At 44.0% G+C, this 22,276-nt stretch overlaps 2 protein-coding genes across 3 annotated transcripts; one reads left to right on the forward strand and one right to left on the reverse strand.

The window, feature by feature from the left end:
• The first annotated feature begins 6,765 nt into the window (after nucleotides 1-6,765).
• klf4 (Kruppel like factor 4) lies at nucleotides 6,766-11,092 on the forward strand. 2 transcript variants are annotated; one of them, XM_083670433.1, is made up of 5 exons: nucleotides 6,766-7,061; nucleotides 7,193-7,304; nucleotides 7,923-8,757; nucleotides 8,854-9,018; nucleotides 9,871-11,092. In XM_083670433.1, exons 1-5 carry the CDS (start codon nucleotides 7,057-7,059, stop codon nucleotides 10,044-10,046), a joined length of 1,293 nt encoding a protein of 430 aa, XP_083526559.1. In that variant the 5' UTR covers nucleotides 6,766-7,056; the 3' UTR covers nucleotides 10,047-11,092. The 2 variants fall into 2 exon arrangements, with proteins under 2 accessions (XP_083526559.1, XP_083526558.1); XM_083670432.1 differs by having other exon boundaries at nucleotides 7,923-9,018.
• Nucleotides 11,093-13,066: 1,974 nt separating this feature from the next.
• On the reverse strand, nucleotides 13,067-20,210 carry rad23b (RAD23 homolog B, nucleotide excision repair protein). The gene is made up of 10 exons (XM_083669518.1): nucleotides 20,004-20,210; nucleotides 18,944-19,025; nucleotides 18,466-18,545; nucleotides 17,225-17,403; nucleotides 16,746-16,801; nucleotides 15,802-15,929; nucleotides 15,457-15,580; nucleotides 14,872-14,999; nucleotides 14,219-14,404; nucleotides 13,067-14,011 (listed from the first exon to the last, which is right to left on the reverse strand). Exons 1-10 carry the CDS (start codon nucleotides 20,067-20,069, stop codon nucleotides 13,898-13,900), a joined length of 1,143 nt encoding a protein of 380 aa, XP_083525644.1. The 5' UTR covers nucleotides 20,070-20,210; the 3' UTR covers nucleotides 13,067-13,897.
• Between the last annotated feature and the right edge of the window lie 2,066 nt (nucleotides 20,211-22,276).

Consider the following 22,276-nt stretch of genomic DNA (forward strand, 5'->3'; position numbering starts at 1 on the left):
GGCCAACGGCGGCGTTGAACGTTGAGACGGTGACCTATTAACTGTGCGACCGTGCCAAGATGCTGGAAGGTCTCGGAATGGTGGTGATTGCTGTAATTACCGTGTGCCGAGTGCTGATTTTCGGGACCCAGGGCTGCGCTGAGTGTTCGAGGGGAAACTAAACCTTTACTTTTCATTTGTTTCTATAGGAACCATGCTCACATTGTAAAGATGTGGTCACAGACCCGTGGAGCTGTACTCTCCACTGTAGCTATGATGTAGGTTTAGTGTATAAGTTTGGCAGAGGCTTTATGGCCAAATCGTGAGTTCATTTTAGATTGCTTGTATGTGGTGTGGATTTTTAAGCAGTATTGCTGTCTGCGTGTTGATTCATAGTGACAGACTGTTGGTGTTTTACGTCTCCTAACACATCTAACTGTACTGTACTACAGCTCCATGCTCTGTGACCGAAGCCCTTTCTTTATCAGATTCCACTGTTTAACACTGTAAAGTTTGATTATGAAAGCAAACAGGTTTGTTTGACTAATTCACTTAGAATACACAATAAGGTCATACTGTATAAAGTTACACATTTTGAATGAACAGTCTAGAATGGGGTCATGTGATCGTGGTATTTTGTGACAGGGTAGACAGAATTCATCCTGGTCCTTCAGTGGTGGAAAATACGTCCCTGTTAAAAATAAAAGCGAGGGTCAAAAAAACCCTGATTGTCTTTCAGAGAAAGGTCAGGGTTAACAATGCTAATCAATTATAAATACAGCACATTTTTGAACAGTGAACACATGCTATTGGGAAACCATATTGGAATACAATTGCTGTTCGTCTCAGACAGGAAGATTAAGAGTTTCAATTATTTTCTTTTAGAGGGCATGTCATGTTTGTATTCTAAGGCCCAGGACGACTTCTTTCCCTTGAAAATTGCTTGAATTTGCACATTATTTCATCATGCAGCTCAGAGAGATCTGGATGTTAGCCCAGACACTCACCAATGAACTGTGACTCTCAGAACTCTGCAATTACAGTTCGACCAAACCTCCCATTGTTCCTTCACAAGTAAATCACCTGAATACTCTCTGATTTTCACTCTAATATATTCATATGATTACCATTACATATTTCAAATTCAACGAAACAAAAAACAAGCAACAAATCACAATATTGGATCTTGAATCATTCTGTTTGTGTGTCTATGGTACTGTAACATTGTCCCTCCAACTTTCACCAATGTTCTCAAGTACAAAGTGAAGAAAGGGGCCCTTATACCTTAAACCACAAACATGTCTTAAATGAAGAGAATCCCTTTATGACTCACAATGCTTGTAGTCACCCTGGTCAATGGTCCGTTGGTCTCCCACTCGGACATGTCTGAAAGACTTTACGCAATGTTTACTGAAGACAAAGTGGGATCTATGTATAGCTTGTTGTTAGCGTAAGGCTATGTCACTGGATCCAGGTTCCTCTCCATCTTCTACACCAGATGTTGTCTAGCCGATTCTTCACACTTTCAACAATGTTTACTACTGTAAGTGTGAATACTAAATGTAAAAAAAAACTGACAAAAAAAGCTTTAATATTAAAGTAAGAATAACTACATCTGTAATAAGTCATCATTCAACATCTAAATTCATGTTATGTAGGGAAAGCAGATTAAAAATACTCAAAATGCAATTTAAACGGACATTCTGAAATGTTATACAGCTACATGACCTACCAGGCCTGCTTTGTCACACTGTAACTGAATAAAAACTATAACCACTATTTTTCTTTTGAGGTTTGAAATCACCAAGCTAAGAAACAAACCACTATGTTTATAGAAATGTGTCCTAACAGCTGTGTTAGTGTCTGACGTGTTTAGAAAGATCACAAATAAAATGTGATAATTAGAGACCCCTCGGTTGGCACTGCCCGGTGGGTCCGCTCTGTGTGAACGTCGGGGTACCCACACTACCCAGGGTGCCCTAGGCAGCTGTTGAGGTTAGCTCATGGGAAGCTCCGTGCTAGTGTCTGACATGTTCACACAGGCAGCTCTGTGAGAGAACCGGCGAGCCCTCCGAGCTTTTTAGAGGTTTCTAATCCTGGCGGGGGCTGCTGACGTCACGCCGCCTCTCGTCTGCCGATGTGTCGTACCCCGCACTCTCATTTCCTCCACGACTCACGAACACCAATCTCCGCTGGCCGCGCTGTTTGTTTTGTTCCTGACGTCCAGGCGGCTGATTGAAACAGCCTGCCTCGTCTGGGGCCCGGACGGCCCTGCTGAGGGGGTTAACTTTTGGGAGAGAATAGTGCGAGGCAGCGTGCCCAGCCCGCCGCCCTCCACCCCCCCCTCCTCCTCTCCTCCCTCCCCCTTCCCACTCCCCTGTTGTATCCCTCTGACTGGGCTGCCTGCTTGCACCATGTGACAAGGAAGTGTGGCTCCCATCCATTTCCCGTCTTGACTGAAGGGAAACATTGTAACGGAGTGGGACGGCTTTGGGCTCTATTACGTCGTGGGTTAAAAATAACTGGCATATTTAAGGCTGCTAAGGAATCCCAGAGCAGGCAGAGGCTGGACAGCCTGCGGCCCGGCATGAGCTCTCCTCCCTCCCCCCCTCTCTCTCTCTCTCTCTCTCTCTGTCTCTCTCTGTCTCTCTCTCTCTCTCTCTCTCCCTCTCACTCTGAGCGCGCAGAAGCCCACCAGATGGGCCGGTGTGATGCAAGCGGCCGGGGCCCTGGCCGTGGATGCTTGGCTGGGGCTCTGTAAACACAAAACCCCCTCAGAGCAGCAAGTCCCCATGCACACCACACAGCATGCGTTCAGCTCTCTGTTGTTGTTGTTGTTTCTATTTTCTGAACAGAAGCTAGAAAACAAGCACCGAATTGTTTTTGTTGAAAAGCCGGATCCAAGTCTTATACCACCCTCGAGCATTTTGCAACAGTGCACCTCTTGTGTCTCAAAGCGGCATCCTTGTTTCCACATTGAACCTGTGTGCTCAGGAGGACGCGTTCTTCAATACCTTTAGTTGATTTTAATGCTCTTTGAGAGAAGTTGTGAGCTGACAGTTGGTTTGTGAAAATATAACAATTAGACATGTGAAATAACAGTCAGAGATGATTTTGATGAACTCTGTTTCAACTCTAACCTGAGGTGACCTCTCTGTGACCGTCTCTGAAAACCATCCACACTTCTGAGATGAAACTAACGTCCAGAAGAGTTGTTATGAACAGGACCTCAAAAAAGTACACTTTGATAGTTTGTGAGATGTGGGGGTTTTTCCATTTAATTATACATAAGAACATAACTTATCATAATCTTCTAGACAATTAAAAGACACAGTCAAGGGGCTACGTCATTGGATGAAAAAACAGAGCAGACAGAGAGACGCAGCAAATATAAACAAGTTCAAGTTGATTTGGGGTATTCTGAGAAAAAAACAAAAACAGACTGAGCTTTCAAGAGTTAAGGGCAGGAATGAATGCTATTTTTTAATTACTGTACAGCATCTGGAATGGAGCAGCGAAAACCTCAATATCTGGAGTATGATCCGTTAGTCCTCCATATTGGCTTGATTGCCTTCCAGGGGGACCGGGGGAACGCTAGCGGAGACCATGTCAGTCAAAAGTACCCTGGAGACAGCAGCCAAGCCCGCCGAAAGTTGAGCAAGAGGGGTTTGTGTGTAGAAGAACATCACTTCACAAAAAAACAACTTTTCAATAGTTATTGCTAGTATAATTTGGTGGGTGTCATAGTTTGACATCAGAATGAATAACTAATCCTGATGTGCTTTTGAAATATTACCCTTGGTGATAAATGGATACAGGGTGGTGTTTCTATGTATATGTCACAAACAAGCAGTCAGCTTCTCGCTGGCTGAAAAGGTACAGCAGGCCTAGGGATGGAGGAGTCTTACAAAGACCATTTTCACTGAATCTTTCAGTCAATCAGTCAACAATGTATGATTCATACCCTTTGAACAGTCGTGGTCATTGTTGTGATAACACAGTTGGATTATTAGGAAGTTGTGAGTGAATGCCAAGACTAACACCTGAAAGCAACTTTCCCAGGAAACGCTTTCAAGACAGTAAGACACTGCTGTTGCTTTTAAGATAACCTACTTTACCTCACCCTGTCAATACAGCACTCATCAGACCATTTATGCAGCTACCATGAGGACATAGTTTCACAACCTTCCCAAATCATGTAATTTAAGTCAATAATGGAAAATGTGACAACTCGAAAGTAGGCTATTGAGTTAGCGCTTTAGTGCGCCTACATGATTACCATTGTTACAATAACATTACCTCAAGTTTCCACGTCCGATTCTGTCACTGACGTCCTGACTTCAGACCTGGTATCTTGTCATGATAACAACAAACATTCTAGTTCTACGTCTGATGGTTACATGTATGGACAAAAGCCTAGGCTACCCCTCCCCCCATGGATCTCATTGTTGATATTATACTGTAAACATTTAAGTGAGGATGGTATGCTAGATTGTATAAACACACTGCAAGTAATTAATACCTTGTTTCACTATGAAGATTGTTATCACCATTAAATGGTTATAGGGTTGTACTAAGCGGTTGTACTGTGATGACTTCATTGTAACTGATAACCTACCATCCATGAGTTTACAGGGTTACAGGAGGAACACAATAACTGTATCCCTCTTCTTTCCATCCCCCTATCCCCATCTCCCTTTTCTCATAAAGCCAACAACCTTAGACTTGAAAGTGAATCCGTTCTTTTCAGACCCATATACAAAGCCATTGTCCTCAGTTATAAAGAATATGGCTGTGTTGAGATAGGCCTTTTGTGTTTCAGCCTACTGCAGGAAACAGGTCTTCAGAAAAGGAGAAATCATGTAGACACTTAGCCAACAGTACTGGACACAGACTCCTCACTACGAAAACTCAGGTGGTAATCTTTAAAACAGGATATTTCTTTCCAGTGTCTATGGCTGGTGGCAGTACAGTGTCTTCAGAAATACTCTATGACGGTTGTATAATACTACTGAAAATATGTATGTGTGTGTGTGTGTGTGTGTGTGTGTGTGTGTGTGTGTGTGTGTGTGTGTGTGTGTATATGTGTGTGTATTCATGTATTTATATATATATATATATATATATATATATATATATATATATATATATATCAAACAATCAAACAGCTGTATGACCTTGTATACTCACTTTGAAATGATGCCAACTGTGGTGAAATGAAAGGTGTATTTTAATGTATGACGGTAAACGTCGGGCCATTTGTTGACATGGCTAACGGACAAGATCCTGATGCAGCAGGATCGTCTGCTGGTGGTGTGTTTGCTCGCCATACAGAACTCCTAAGCTGATAGCTCTAATTACGGGATACGTTTATGTTGGCTTCTAGCTCTGAGCAAACATTGAACAGCCTATTTCAAAAACAGCGTGAGAGTGCACATCTCAAAGCTCACAGCTCATATGTACTAGAACTTTTAATGTATAGTCATAATAGGCTCTATTGCAGAAATTGAATCTTTAATCTTTTTATGACCTATATTATCCAAGAGTTAAATGGTTTTAAATAGCACTTTACGTGATGTTGATTGTTTAGCTTGTGTAGTGACATTGTAATTAGAACACGACCTTACATGAACATGTTGTTAGTAACTCAGTAATTACTTTGTAATTGCATAATGGTGGAGTTGTTATAATACAATTGGAATAAGTGGAACCTTAACTAATAGCTCATAGTAAAGTGGTGATTGCAAATGTATCTCACTTGCGATGAACAAGGTGAGATACATTTTAGAGAAGGAAAATATGTATAAGAAGGTCCGACTGTGGACATCAAACAGAGTGGCTATAACTGCAGTGGCACAGTCCTATAATGACGAACATCTGAACACTGTTAACACACTGATATGCTGCAACGCAACCTTTCATTGCAACGACTGAGCAGATATACACTTGGAGTGAAAAGCCATTTATACCCAGCTTTGTGGGATAGACCCCCTCAACCCCCTCAACGATTCAACACAGTTAGACACACGAAGGCCTAGGTCAATATCACCTGAACTCACAGGTGACACACACAAGTTTCCCACACAAAGTCATGGAGTAGAATCTGCTGCAGATATGTTATGTTACATGTTTATTAATGTACTATTATGTAATCACAAAAATAGCAATATGTCCTTCCACATTATTTGGCTTACTGTAACATATTTATAATAGTCTGTTTACTTATAGCTTCATAGTGCTGAGTAGATACAGAAGAGCCAGAAATGTGTGCAGATTGACACCTGTTCTAGTCTACTGATGCACTTTTTAAATTATTATTGGAAGGTGCCTTAATTATTCTGAGCTTTAAAATAAAAAGGGAAAAAAAAAAAAAAACTATACAATTATTTGTTTGAAAACTACAATAAAAAACAGAATAGCTTATGACTCCAAGCACACGAACAGGCAGTAAAGACCAAGAGCAGCAGGTCTGAGTTTCCGTAGTTCACAGCCCGCAGACGGGCTACGGTGCATCTTTAAATACCCTGTGTCTTATTCCCTTTCACTCACTTTAAACCTGTACGTTTTCGAAGTGGGCTGATCCGGTTGCTATCAGGCATTGTTGTTTGGATACACAAACAGAAGACGGCCGAGTCCTCCTCAGCCCCGCGAGCTCCGCCCGCTCCGCGAACCAGCGGCGCGCGCACTGTTATTCCTGTTCTGCCTGTTGCTGAGCAACAGGAAGGCGTGTCCACCGGCGATGATTTAAACAGGAGGGAACCCCGGTGCAGGGCTGTCCGTCAGTTCAGTCTGTTCAACAAGCCACCGAGCCCGGTCCCTGCATGGCAGCGGCATCGCTAGGGAGACGAGGGAATCCCCGGGTGTCGCCTCACTCCTGATCCATCTGCATCAACGTTGTTACCGCATCTGGGGGGTCTGTCAGTGTTGGCTGTTCTGTTCGGCGCGTCCACAAGCATGGCATGGACTGAAGTATAGCGCATCTCTCTCTCGGAGTGTCAACAGGGATAAAATCCCATGCAAACAACCTGTGTACTGTACTGAAGAAATCGTCAGGAAGAGACAAGCACGTTTTCATTGATGAGGTGCGGGCTTTTTTCTTTTCTTTTTTTTTTCAGTTTGGGTTGTCATAATACAGACAGTGTTCTTGGATTCTAACATTTAGCCTGTGGGGGAAAAAAACGACAAGGATTTACAATATTTGTTGTTTTTGCAGGCAGCCACCAAGTGACTTCGACATGGCATTAAGCGGGACCCTTTTGCCATCCATATCTACATTTGCAAGCGGCCCGACTGTCAAGGATAAATCCATGGGACATGCACATTTAGTGAGTATATGGTCAATATTCGTTTTTTAATCTCTTCAGGATATAGAAAACAGGTCATGTTACTAATCGGTTTTATTTATGTCCTACATGGAAATTCATTTGCCTTATCTTCTGTCATCGCTCGTAGTTATTCTGGTTATTGCCGCACTATACTGCTGTAGGGGCGTGCACCAGCCCCGATAAGCGTCGATTTTTCAGCGTGGTCACTGAGTATGGATGGCCACAGATGGGATGCCTTGTCCAGTGGCAATGACATCCTTTCTATTGCTTTATATGCCAACTGATCTGGCCTTTTGATTTAAGAGTTATTTCCAGATGTATAGGCTAATGCAGAAATATCACTTGTTTTCAAGGAGGAGCCCGTTCACCTTCCCATGAGACGTTTATTTTATAAACAACACATGTAGACATTACAGGGGTTATCCTGCTGGGAAATAGGGTTGAGACATTTGTAGATTTGATAAAGAACCACAATTTTCCCAATATGAGTAAAAAAAGAGGCATATATTTACATTTGGCCAAGGACACAGTGTAAGCAGACTCACCTCAGCTTACTCAGCTTCTCCATGTCTCTAATTGACCAGGTATCATTAACATGTGTGTCTCTTTGCCTCCTAGAGATGGAAAGAGGAGCTCTCCCATCTTAAGAGAGTCTGTGTGCCCGCAGGGAGCAGCTGTGACCAGGACATCCCCTCTCGTATGACCAAGACAGAACCGGAGGATCTGGACCTGCTGGACTACGACTTTATCCTATCCAACACCATGCTACAGCAGCAGCAGCAGCAACAACAACAACAACAACAACAACAACAACAACAACAACAACAACAACAACAGGAGGCCATGGCAAGCAGCTCCCAAACTCTGTCCCCTTCCCCAGGCTCTTACTCGTACCAGCTGCCCTCTCCCCAGGACCCTGCCAGCGACCTGCTCTACACCATCCCCGACATCAGCGACGTGTCCCCCTCCGGAGGCTTCGTGGCCGAGCTCATGAGACCAGAACTGGACCCGGCCTACCTGCATCCCACCAGCCTGCAGGGGAAGTTTGTGGTGAAGACCACCATGGACATGTCAGACTACAGCCAGAGCATCAACGTAAGCAAGGCCACCAGTGTTGTCACGGACCCCTCCCTGCCTTTCGTTTGCCATAGGATAAAGCAGGAGAACCCCAGCACGTGCACCATCAGCCGGCCCATGGACCTCCACCTCGGGGGGGCCTCCCAGGCCCGGAGCGGCCAGGGGAGAGCCCACCTCGACCCCCACGGTTTCCCCTCCGGGCATCCCATGTCGGCCAGTCGGTCTTCCTCGTCTCTGTCCCCCGAGCACGCGCTGGGCAGGGACCACCACCCCACCAGCCAGGTGTTGAGCCACCCGCAGCTCCCTCTGGCCCAGGCCTACCACACCACGTCAGGCTACCCTCCCTTCCCCCAGCCTCCAGCCCTGCAGTACCAAGGTCAGTTGAATCTAAGTATTTTTTTCGACGAGACTTTCTTGCACGTTCCTCGCTTGCTGCCTGAGGTGATGCTGACTCCGCCCTCTTCGCCCCCAGACCTCATGACCCCCGGGGAGGGTTTGCCGGAGGAGCCCAAGCCCAAACGCGGCCGGCGCTCCTGGCCCAGGAAGAGGATAGCGACACACACGTGTGACTACGCCGGCTGTGGGAAAACCTACACCAAAAGCTCCCACCTCAAGGCACATCACAGAACGCACACAGGTTTGTTATTGTTATTGTCACGTTCAGACGTCATAAAGCTAAATGTGATGACGTGATTACATGATGTCGGTGTTTTACGAGGTGACTTTTTCGTTTTCAGTTCCGATCCTCATTAGTTTATGATTTAACTCTGAGATGGGGAGGCATAGGGGGCGTCTCTTACCTGGAGGGACTCAACTGAATTCATTTCTATTCATTCATTGTTATCATTTGATGGTAATTATGTAAGGAGATTGTTGGAATAATAGTTTTTTGAAACAGAGTATATTGTGACAGCAATGTCCTTGTTTAATGTCTCCACTGGGGAGCTACAGTACAATAAAAGAGATTTTGAAGGATGGTTTGTATTCATAGCAAAGAATAATCGTTAATTTCCCTCTGTAGAGTATATTCAGGTCTAACCATTACCTTCTGTTACCCCATGCAGCCTGGTAGAGCTGCTGTTCATTATATTGCCAGCAGTAAATGACTCTTCTGCGTCATTATGCTCACATTGTGAGAGAGAGGCCCAGTTGGCAGGTGTCACAAACAGGCATTTAAACAGCAGGTTGATAGTGATCCCTGTTCAAATAAAACCACAGGCTGATTAGCTTTCTCTTTATTCAATGCAGGACAGGATGGACCTCTTTTTCTGTGATGAGGAGACGTTTGGTCTGTTTTAACTAGGGCGCAATTCTAACTGCCTTGTGTGTGTGTTTTTGTGTTTGTGTTTGTGTTTGTGTGTGTGTGTGTGTGTGTGTGTGTGTGTGTGTGTGTGTGTGTGTGTGTGTGTGTGTGTGTGTGTGTGTTTGTGTTTGTGTTTGTGTGTGTGTGTGTGTGTGCATGCGTGCGTGTGTGTGTGTGGTGTGTTAGGAGAGAAGCCGTATCACTGTGACTGGGAGGGCTGCGGCTGGAAGTTTGCCCGCTCAGACGAGCTCACGCGACACTACAGGAAACACACAGGCCATCGCCCGTTCCAGTGTGGGAAGTGTGACAGGGCCTTCTCAAGGTCGGACCACCTGGCGTTGCATATGAAGAGGCACTTATAAGACTGGACACTATGGAGGAAGGCTAAAACACAAAGACCTAACAGAAACATTAAACAAACTTTTGACTTTAAACCATATTTTGCCTTCTAGCTGTTGTCAAGCGTCAAAGACAAGCTGTGTCGTTCACGGCAAAGAGCACTCGCAAGGACCCAACACCTAAGACTAACACCCAAGTCCATCCACGGGCCAGTGACTGGACAAGACCCCTCTGAACAACCTCTTTTGTGGGACAAAACTGGAATTTATCCTCTATTTATCGACAAGACTTGGATAACCAGGTGCCAACATATGACTGGAAATGTATTAGCATCAGGGAAACAAGAAACACAGACAAACGTGAAGAACACCATCTTAGAGGCCTTCTGTCAGTAACATTCCATTTGTCTGTTTGTCAACTACACACTGTTCAGCATACTGTTAGAGATCGATATTTATACTACTCTTGCAACGCCATTAATTTCAGGTACAAATTAATTTATATGTTACAGGATGGTGCTCAGTGACTTAAAAGTGTATTAAAAGGTACCAAAGATTTACACATAAAAAGAAATAGATATACAAATATGAAAGTGCCATAGGGTTGTCTGTTGGTTTCTTGGAGACCTATCTCCCACAATTTGACTTTAATCAGGTGAATACTTTTCTCCTCAATGGTGATGGCAATCTTCAATGCACTGTGGTCACAAAGTGCAATAATGTTATATGTGAGACATTCATATTTTTTTAAGAAATGAGTAACTCTGAACAAAGGTTTTTTTGTTTATAGTCAAAATATGTAATATAATCTTATGTTTTTGTACATTTGTAAATAAAATGCTTTCTTAATGTTTTGTATTGGATGTATTTTACAATATAAAAAAATAAAATGTATTTGAAATGAGACTTTATACATTGATGACTGCTATTTTAATGTCAATTACGGTTCCATAAGAGTATTTACCTGTTTCGGATTTCAGAGGTTTTAATGACATGCATTTGGTCACCTTTCTCCAAATTGTATTTGTGTCTTTTGAGTATCTATTTACATACAGCACTGTAAAATCACAACACTGCCAAATACATATTATAAAAAAAACTATCGACTAATTTTTGTGATTCCAACCAGTTCTATCATTAATCTTCATGACTCTGAACAGAGACTCTAGGAGAACCTTTTTGGGGAGTGTTACTGAGGACCTTCCTGATATATAGAGATTGTATGACACACAGAGCAGGCCTAGACCAATGCTTGTACGTTGCTGCATTATGTTTCATTTCAAAACATGTCAGGAGGAGACATGTTAATGACCCTTTCGACTAGTCTACCAAAACCTTTCTCACTGGTAATACATCCCAAATAAAAATATCCACGTCATATGATCAGACAGTTAAGATTGTTTGTCATACTTGTGTTGCCATGTAAACAGTATAGCCTAAACAGATGAGAGAACAGCTTTTCAAAACTATGCTTTTAATAGTTTAATTGAACTTATTATCTAAATAATATAATGGAAAGTCTGCTAAATGGAGGAGAAAACATTTCAAACACTGAATTTGATTGAATTTATCCAATGTATTCAACACTGCTCATTGTTCACTCTGTGGTCAACAGTAGATCATTATGCTGCTCTCACGGATAAACACATTTAAAATGCATCAGAGTCTCACAGCAGGCTCACACAATGTCTCTCCCTGATAATACTGATTCTGCCCAGGGCAAAGTTAGACAATGTTACCGCAAAAAAAGAAGAAAAAAAACTGCACTTCTACCATGTCCCGTTTCCATGGAGTTCTTTTCACCTGTCAGAGAGAAGAATTGAAGAGTAAGACTAGCTATTGGCCGGCATTCAACACTGACACCAAATCTGATTTCAACTTTGAACCGTGTGCCTATAGCGAGTACCATCAGGTCCTCTCAGCTGAACACAGACAGACAGGATGCCAGGAGACAGGCATGTCTACCGGCTCCTCGTATGTTTTTCTTCATGCTACATTCTCACAATTTACAGTTTTAATACGTCTTTTGGTTGTTACTTGTTCTAAAATGGCCTTGCATAAATCATGTCCCCTCAGCCCAATCTCCATCTGTTTCATATGATGGTTTTTTTAATTAATCAAAGACAGCTTGCATTAGTGGTGAAATTTGGGAATTCCACTGACAGCTCCACAAATGTGTCAAAGGACATTAAGATCTACTATGAGTGGAGCCAGAGACCTCTGCTCATTGAGAGGGATAAATCACAAAGTATGTAAAACCAGCAAGTCTACAATAAACCTTTTGATCCTTTCATTCATTGTTGTTTTTGCAAAATTTGCAATAGACAGCGTATCTATATTTTGAAACGTGTGCACAAACTCCATACTACAACATCAAGTTGAAAGGGCTATAAAGTCAGTGACACCACTATTCTTCATTGACAGTTCATGAAGCCTTGTCTTTCAGTGTCGAACTGGCTTTGACATTTATGTTGCAGTCTATGCTGTCCCCTGCTGGTCTATATAGCGCTCTGCATATATGCTACATTGGGGTATTGGGGTCGCTGTTCTAGTGTGGATAGTGATGTGATGTGATGTGTTGCATGTACGTGATGTGGAAAAAAGCTGTGCTCACTCCACCACACTCCCGATCCAAATGAGGACCTCTGTCTTCCCCTCGAGGTCGCTTACATACATGAAGCTGTTTGACATTGAACGAGTTGAACAGTCGAGACTCCTGATCCTCCCGGAGCGCCAGCGCTCCTCACTCCCCGTTCACGGGCCGAACGCACAGCAGGCCAGACGGTGTGGTCATGTACATGCGGGAAATGAACGTAACACCAAAAGTAAATGAACACTAGAGTGTGGTAGAGCTTTCCTGATGGTGTAATACCACATGTACGAATGCATAGTGATAATCAGGCATCATGTGTTGCATGTAATGGTAGAAAATCGAAGCAGGGTGAATATGGTAAGATTTGAAGGAGTTTCATGACGGGGTGCGACTACAGAGCCTCATCTCCCCTTCCAAAACAAACAAGCAAACACAATAGATTGGGCAGAACTTCTTTATGTTGAAAAGTTTTATTTTCTCTGTAAAAATGACAGTAAATTGGAAGTGATAGTATCCGTAAACACCATTACCTGTTATGGAAGCCATATACATGCCTAAGATGTCGGAAGGAAACAGTTTTCAGGCTGCATGAAAACACATCTGCACTTAATTTTGCACAGTCGGAAACTTGTTCATTTGTGGTATCGCATGCAATTAATTGAAAAAGGTGAGATATTGAAGGTTTGATTAAAAAAAAGAAAATCCCCCCCCAAAAAATCACAAAAAAATTATAATCTAACAAACAAAAAAAAAGGTAACATAACATGTTTGCTTGTTTAAAAATCTTTACTGTCATTTAGAACAGTTCTATGTACTGGGATCCCTATACTGGTCCATTTAGACCGAAATAGAAAACAGGAATCAAAACAGGAACAATGATGTATTAATATACTGTAAACTACCCAATCACACCTGCCCCACACCGAACTAAACTGGGGAACACATTCTGCGATCAACCTTTAATAAAACCAGATTTCATTTCCTTGTGGTGAAAACAATCAATCATGTGGGTCTAAGCTGAATTAAAAAAAAAAAAAAAAGAAGAAAGGTAGCACACATCTGATGAACCAAGCAGGCTTTTACTTAACTCCCAATCAGAGTGACCAGAAACAACAGCTTTTCTCTCTCACACACACATATGATGATCCAACGCTACCATGAAGATGTACTGTAGTAAAATTTAGGGAACGTGAAGGCCCGTGTTTATGCTTATCCAATATGATCAATCAAAAAAAGTAGAGGGAAAAAAAACAATAAATCAGCAAAATGACTACGACTCCATTTAATCATCGTCAAAGTTCTGTTGTAAAAGGAAGTTGGCGGCCAAGTTCTCATTCTTCTCACAGGCAAAGTAGGCCTGTATAACAAGTCCTTCTGGGAATCCTAGAGCTTTTAGCTGGAAATGGAGGAGAGAGGGGGGGGGGGGGAGTTAGGGGGAAGTTAGATTGAGCACAACAAAGTTGTTGATTTCACAGACAATAGGATCACTTTTGTTCCACAAGGTATGTTACAAACATGGTCAACGTGGGACTGACTGGGTTTCAACCCCTGTCTAGGTTGTATTGGGGGGGGGGGGGGGGGGGGGGTTGTTAGGATTCCTTACCCTCTCGATGGCCTCCTTCTCCTGGGGTGTCACCTGGATGTAGTTCATTCCTCCACCGGCCTCGGCCGGTACCCCTAATCCTCCTCCACTACCTCCACCACCTCCGCCGCCCCCACCCCCCTGGCCCGCTTCTTGGCCTGGTTCGTTCAGCATCTGGATGAACTGCTCTTGGTGGCTACTGATTTGCTGGAGGGGGAAACAGAGGGGGGGGGGGGGGGGGAAAGGGAGGGACAGTGATCAGTGTTTTAGATAATAAAACCTGACCTAACCGTTGAGCATAGTTAAACAGTGGTTAAGACCAACTGGAGACAGCGGGGGTCCGCCTTGCCTGAGGCTCTGATCTCATCTCTCCGCTGCGCGTAGAAGAGCCGGGAGGTTGAGACATCCTGACAGGATATTGGCAAGACCGTTGCTTTGCAGAATTTCTTAAGTTTCATCGCTCGTTGTAATTGAATTCAGCAATAACTCATAGTTAATCCGAAGTGATTCAGCTTCAGTACCATGGTATCGGCATCAATCACCGAGAACCAGAGTGGGGAGTTATGGGAGACTGTAAATAGCGTTTTAGGTGTCTGGGTGCACAGAGCAAACGCCATTTGTATGTCATGTATTATTCCTTGGTTCAGGTTAGTGGCCGTCGGCGGCCTTTATACCTGCAGCAGCTGGGGGTTCTCTCTCCCTATCTGCTGAAGTAAAGCTGGGAGCAGAGACGGGTTTGTCTGGATGATCTGTCTCATCTGCAGGAACTGCGGCTGGTTGCTGAGGAACTCCAGGGGGTTGGCTGGAACACACAGCGATAGTGGGGATGCTCAAGATCACAAGACAGAATCCCACAGCGATACATGTGGGGGTCGCCCCCCCTTAACCGGAGGGTGGAATAATGGCATGGAATATCAAATGCAGCACCAAAAAACTCCTTCTTCTAGCATTGTGACTGCCTATGGCCCCTGGTCCTAGCATAGATTACTTTATCTTACGATGACTGATGGATAGATGATTCACTTACTTAAACAAATGTATTTGTTGTAAGTCGCTTTGGATAAAGGCGTCTGCTAAATGCCATAAATGTAATGTAAATGTAAAACCTCCATATCACAATCTATAACCAACTCTTCAGAATAAGACATGCTGATTACTGACAATCAATGGCAATCATTTATTTTTGGGGACACACTCTCACATGCACGTGTGCGCATGTTTGTGTGTGTGTGTGTATATGTGTGTGTATTCAGACTCACCTCCCGGAGCAATGGAATGTGTGGAGCCTGTGCTTGGTGGGGAAGTGAGCCCTGCTGTGGAGGAGAGACCTGGAGTTCCACCCACAGGGGGAACTACTGGGTCAGCCCCTTCAGCAGGGAGCCCCTGGGGAAGAACAAGCACGTGACACAACGTTACAACTACCACAGAACCACGTGACCGACTTGGAGCAACAACAGAGGCAGGTGGAACCCGAGCACTGCCCACCATTCTTAACGTATCGACCTACTGAAACTGACCCCACCCCCACCCCACCCCCACCCAACTCCCCAGTGCTCTCCCAGAGGAGGGTGGCAGACTGCAGGAGTAGATGACGGAGGTCCTACCGTAAGGAGATACTCCACAGCTCTGTCTGGGTTGTTGAAGCTGGCTCTCAGGGCGGCCACCACCTGCTCTCTCTCGTAACCCATCAGCATCATCTCAGTCACCATGTTCTCATACGACTGGCCCGTCACTGGAGCCCAAGGACATTAACACCCGTCAACAAACTGCCATTTTGATTTTCAAAATTCCAACCGTGTCAGCTTCAACCACGACACCGTATTAATAAAAGCTCTCCTTTTAGTCTCGTCTAGGTATCTTTTAGTCTCGTCTAGGTGTCTTTTAGTCTCGTCTAGGTGTCTTTTAGTCGTGTCTAGGTGTCTTTTAGTCGTGTCTAGGTGTTTTTTAGTCGTGTCTAGGTGTCTTTTAGTCGTGTCTAGGTGTCTTTTAGTCTCGTCTAGGGGTCTTTTAGTCGTGTCTAGGTGTCTTTTAGTCTCATCTAGGTATATTTTAGTCGTGTCTAGGTATATTTTAGTCTCGTCTAAGGGTCTTTTAGTCGTGTCTAGGTATCTTTTAGTCGTGTCTAGGTGCCTTTTAGTCGTGTCTAGGTGTCTTTTAGTCGTGTCTAGGTATCTTTTAGTCGTGTCTAGGTGCCTTTTAGTCGTGTCTAGGTGTCTTTTAGTCGTGTCTAGGTGCCTTTTAGTCGTGTCTAGGTGTCTTTTAGTCGTGTCTAGGTGTCTTTTAGTCGTGTCTAGGTGCCTTTTAGTCGTGTCTAGGTGCCTTTTAGTCGTGTCTAGGTATCTTTTAGTCGTGTCTAGGTGTGGCATTATTTAGTGCTGGCACACTTTTAGCAATAGAATAATAATAGAAGCTTGGCTAGAGACAGAGATTCCTGATTACTTCTCCGATTACTTCCTTCACACAACTATCACATTATTTTAGGCTCTATCCAAATCAATTCTCTCAGTCTTAGTACGAACAGGCCTTTGACAAATCAGTGAAATATTACCCAGCGCAGACGTTGCCTCTTCAAACATGTTCACATTTGTCAAGAGACCGGAGGAACTGCAAAAGAGCAAAAAGCTGATGAGGGCAATGTTCTGGTATGGCAGTGTAGGCCAACATCACTACGGTCTGTTCAGTACAAAACACACAACCATAAAGAGATCGGCTGCCCTTTCTCCAGACACTGACAACACGTCTGCAAAAGGCCACCTTTCCCAAAGCAAGAACCGTGAACAACGTCTTCTCCGAACCTACCACCGACCTCGGCTTGAGGGACTGACAGTGATTAGCAACACTGAGGTAGAAATAACGATAATTATATTTTCAGACCGGACGAATGGCCGTCGGCCCACAGGCTGCATGTTTCACCAGCATTATAGTGAGAGACTAATACTTACGGTTCACCAGTCAAATGTGACTATATCAAGGCCAGGTGTTGGTGAATAACAGTATTTTACTAATGCGCATGCTAGGTATTGTTACCTAGTGGGGGTTGATGCAGGGGCTGCACTTGTCGGGGGTTTCTCCTCAGCTGGCTTATCTTTGGGGGCGCCCTCTGGTGGGCTGTCAGACGAGCTGGCAGAGGGGGTTGTTGGGGCTGTAGTGCTGGGGGTGGAGACGGTGGCAGGGGAAGGCTGGGCAGCTGCTGGGGCCGCTTTAGGCTGCAGACAGAGAACATCGGGGGATCATGGGTAACCACTGTGGCTTTAGCAAAAACACATTTGTTTCAGGTCACTTACCACATGAGAGATCTACCCATCAACAGCCAAACGAGTCAAATTGTTACTCCTACAGTGTGCCTCTTGCTGAGGGCATGATTTCAGAAGTACTTTTAGTCTCATCTAGGTGTCTTTTAGTCGTGTCTAGGTGTCTTTTAGTCGTGTCTAGGCGTCTTTTAGTCGTGTCTAGGTGTCTTTTAGTCGTGTCTAGGTGTCTTTTAGTCGTGTCTAGGTGTCTTTTAGTCGTGTCTAGGTATCTTTTAGTCGTGTCTAGGTGTCTTTTAGTCGTGTCTAGGTATCTTTTAGTCGTGTCTAGGTGTCTTTTAGTCTCATCTAGGTATATTTTATTCTCGTCTATGTGTGGCATTATTTAGTGCTGGCACACTTTTAGCTTCTCCGATTACTTCCTTCACACTCACACAACTATCACATTATTTTAGGCTCTATCCAAATCAATTCTCTCAGTCTTAGTACGAACAGGCCTTTGACAAATCACTGAAATATTACCCAGCGCAGAGGTTGTCTCTTCAAACATGTTCACAGAAAGAGGTAATCTACACGTCAACCTTTCAAGGCCATCATAACCGGTTGACATTCATCACTGGTCACAAAATCAATCAGGTGCACAATGAGCATATTGTAGCTCAGTGGTTTGATATTCAATCAGGGTAGGAGCTGCAGCAGCAGCTGTGTACGTGTGGAGAGGAGTGGTAACAACACATTCTAATCCCCTCTGTCTGCACAGCGGGATCCAGTCCGCATCCTGTGTTTGTGATATTGAGGTGTCTAATGTGACATGTCTCTCTCTCTCTCTCTCTCTCTGTCTCTGTGTGTGCCCCCCCCCTCCCTGCGTGTGTTAATTAATTCCATCTGCCTTATCAATGGTCATCGGTTGTGAAATCTAAATTATTATGGATTCAAAAAGTGTTGTTTCTAGTCAAAGTTCTCTGCCATCACGAAGGCCGACAATATTACACACAGAATCCCAGGATAGGCATCTCTTACCTTTGCCACCATAACAACCACAAAGTTCTTCTCATCGATCTTATACTCCTTGAGGGCCGTGTCATCGCTCAGGATTTTCCCTGTAAGACACACAACCGTTAAGGGGAAAGTAAATGATCAGCTGACAATGAGACAACACCCTTTAGTTTGACAAATGAAATTCCCAAAAGCCCATAGTGGCGAGCTGTGAAAGGTGAAATCACAGCGGTGAGGAAGCGTCTACAATGTGGTGCACACAGATTGAACATAGCTTTACTGCATTATTCACATAATCACATCATTACATTGGAATGACAACCTGTGCAAGTTCCTTATGTTGCTTTCTTATCAGTACGCCACAGGGCAAGTCAACAGAGACTTGCAATTACAGTATGACAACACAGGGATGTGTTATGCATTTTCATCGTGGGGCTCATTCAAGTCCTTATCAAAATGCCAGGCACATTGGAGAGCTGAAGAAAGGGGTCTGGGACTGTACCGGCATATATCAACTTCTGTCCAGCGACCGGAAAACCATCCTTTCCCTTCTCGTTCTCAATTTTCTCCTTTAGAGTCTTCACCTATGAAAAAGATAGTAAAAGATGAAAATCATAAAGTGATCAAAGTTCACTGTGAGAGTCAGAGACGTGTAAATATGTATTGGTGAAATAACTGCTGAAATCAGACACGCAACCAGTGGGAAAGGTCGTGACAGTTACCTATGGGGACAACTCACACTAATTCCCCATGAAATGATTTATAACATAGGTTTTGAGAACGACAGCTGAAATGCATTATCAGAATGGCTAATGTTTAGACAGAAGGGGGTGGGGGTGAGGGGTAGTCTAACTGCTGGAATTTCTTGGAATATTTCAGTAACATTCAACGTTGCTTAACACATGCAAACGAAAGTAATTTTCTATTTGGGTTATTAATCGCAAGGTCATTCCTTCAACACCCCCACCCCCTGTAAGGCGTGCAACCTAATCACGAAACGTTCCAAGGGACGTATTCATTTCGTTCCAGGAATTAGTCGGACCCAATGAGTGGTGAACAGCGCTAGCTAGCTAGCATCAATCACTGAAGCAGCAGCTAACCAGCTCGTGGCCTTCCCGCGACCTTTGCGCCACATGCAAAACCTGATAAGACGATAACACAATCTCCCTCAATTACTTTAATATTCAAGGGTGTATAACTAATGGAGAGATTGTCCAGCTATTACCGTTAAGTAATGTTACTCAGCAGGGCAGGCGAGCTAGCTAGCAGCATAGCTGGCAAGCTAACATTAGCGTTTCCTCAAGTTTCAGATAAGTTGTGAAGCAACCTAAAACTCATAAAGTACCGGGCAAAGTCACGAACTACTTCGCGTAAATCGAAATGTCGTTAATATCCTTGACTGGGAAGTTAAATTACTAAATTATGCTGCGGTCGCAATATGTCAAACAAAAAATGTGAGCTTGCAAGCTACAGCTAGCTAGCTAGCTAACGGTAGCCAACTTTGCCAGCCTTCAAGCCCTCCACCCCCTTCAACAAATGCATGGCTTCAACTCCAGCCTCACCGTCTCTTCTGCATCAATGTCGATTTTAAACGTCTGTTGTTGGAGGGTTTTCAACGTGATCTGCATTTTGGCGACGAGCAATTTAGCTTATGTTTTGGAACTTGTTTCCCCCCCCGTATCTCTCCCGAAGCTGTGGTGTGTGGCTCGATCTGCGCTGTTTCGCTGGCTCATCACAGCCCGTCCGCCGCCATTACGCCTCTGCCTTTTCAGCGCATAAACAAACCTGACTGCCTGACTTCACCCAACACACCAGGAAGCATGCGCCAACTGCTGATGCGCCCACATTAGATGTGAAATGTTGCATTTCTTTATGTACATATTTGTGTATATTTCCCTTTCTTTCTTTCTTTCTTTCTTTTCTCTATTTTTTTTATTCATGAGGGTGAATAAGCTGTCATAATTGTCATTGACATGTATGTGATGTGATTTGTTTGTATTGTATTGTAATGTGTATCAGCATTTGTCTGTTGTTCAGCAAAAAAAACGACTTGGGTAGAAGTGAATGGAATGACTTACCTTTGCATATTTATGTAACCATAATGTAGATTATCTATGTGTAGACCTATTTTTGAGTGATTCATGGCAATGAGTCGCACCAGAGAGGTCAAAGAGGAGGGCCAATTTGAATCTGTGGATCCACAACCTCAGAATAGTAAAGTTCTCTCCTAATCCTAATCTCTCCTAACCCTTCACCAGCATCCACAGAAGTTTGTAAAGAAGCGCATTGACTGTGCAGCAATGACAATGGGTCATTATTATTGCCAAGGCATGAAATGTCTGAGGCCGTCAGTGTCAGTGGGTGGCCAGGACTCCAGGTCGGGTCAGACCTACTGAGGAGCCTCTCTTTGTCAGAGTTGTGGAGAAGGAGGGTAGACTTCTGACCCACTGTGTCAGTGACTACCATTTAAATGGAGCTGTGCCCTAGAGTACAAGAGGGTAATTTGGCTTTGAACCTGTTCAAATTATTAACATAGAGACCACACAAGGCTGGGAGAGTTGGGCTCCTCATATTTAAACAGTCAGTGCTTTCTTTGGTTTATAAAACAGTAGCCTATAAACAAGCACTGCATTAATATGTGTTTTACCCAACTCAAGGCAACGCATCGGATTTATGTATCAATATTAATAATCAAAGTAAGCTGATTTGGAACACATTCTCCTCCATGACACTACTTGGGGTGGAATTACAATTATCTGTGTAGTTAGTACACCAGATTTTAATTTGCAGACTTTGTTAGTGTGTGCAAAATCTAATTCTTCTTTCACTGTAAGTATTCATTTAGTGGTTGGAGGAGGGCGCATATTCAAATGTGCAACAACACTTCTCTTCACCGGGGAATCATCCCATTAATAAGCAAATGAGGAGCACATTTTGTCCTTTAATCCCAGCTCATTCAACCGTATTTTCCATGCGATCACAATCGTTCAACACTCTGTATTCAGTACCCTCTGTAACTGCCACCTCACGGCCCATCCCTGACTTTGAGAGGACCCTGTCAAGTGTGTGATAATATGCTGGAGCTCAATGAGGTCACTGCCCTTGGCCTGCTCTCTCTCTCCCTCTACAGTATCTCCCTCTCTCTCTCCCTCTCTCTCTCTCTCTCTCTCTCCCTCTCTCCACCGCCCACCCCCCCTCCCCGCTGTCTGGTCCGGTCATAGGAGAGCAGTGCCTTCACTCATCAGGCATTCCTTCTATTGCTCTGGCAGGGCTGTGCTATGGCAGCTCCACTGTCTCCAGGGGTCGTGCGTCTGCCGCCGGCCCCCTCTGAAGTGGTGAGCTTCAGAGATTACTCCTGATCCCAGATGTCTTGGAGATATTTTTAAAGATGATGTTAGACCTGTGAAATAAAGTGCCTCCAAAATAGGCATAGGAAATACTGACACGCGGATACAAAGAGAGAGAGACCTGATGCTATGTTAGGTGGTGTGACTCATTGTCAGGGAACATCTACTCTCTTTGAACACGACACACATACTCTATGGTAAATGCAAGGCTGAGGAGCATGTTTTTGAATACTATAATTTTGTTTGTGGCACAAGTGCAGACACATGACTGGCGCAGACAAAATCCTCTGGGTTTATGGTTTTGGTCAGCTGAACACTAGCAATACACTAGCAGTATCGATGGCCGAGATGTGAGGGAGAGAAGTCATGGGTGGAAGGGTGGAACACAGACCGAGGCCACTGGGATGTCTCCTCACTCCTAAGCTATTTCCTGTGGACAAGCTGTTGTGACTATTATGGGATGCTCCAAGGACTCTGTGGCAACCATC

The sequence above is a fragment of the Argentina silus genome (genome assembly GCF_951799395.1).
Source record: "Argentina silus genome assembly, chromosome: 5".
Lineage (NCBI taxonomy): Eukaryota > Metazoa > Chordata > Actinopteri > Argentiniformes > Argentinidae > Argentina > Argentina silus.

Excerpts from the sequence above, each read along its gene's own strand:
- klf4 (XM_083670432.1), top strand. Across the intron at positions 7,305-7,922 it reads CCATGGGACATGCACATTTA|AGATGGAAAGAGGAGCTCTC; the intron begins GTGAGTATATGG and ends TTTGCCTCCTAG. Across the intron at positions 9,019-9,870 it reads ACATCACAGAACGCACACAG|GAGAGAAGCCGTATCACTGT; the intron begins GTTTGTTATTGT and ends GTGGTGTGTTAG.
- rad23b (XM_083669518.1), bottom strand. The coding sequence starts at position 20,069 with ATGCAGATCACGTTGAAAACCCTCCAACAACAGACGTTTAAAATCGAC. Across the intron at positions 17,404-18,465 it reads TGGTTGTTATGGTGGCAAAG|CCTAAAGCGGCCCCAGCAGC; the intron begins GTAAGAGATGCC and ends CTCTGTCTGCAG. Across the intron at positions 15,930-16,745 it reads AGAGGCAACGTCTGCGCTGG|TGACGGGCCAGTCGTATGAG; the intron begins GTAATATTTCAC and ends CTTGGGCTCCAG.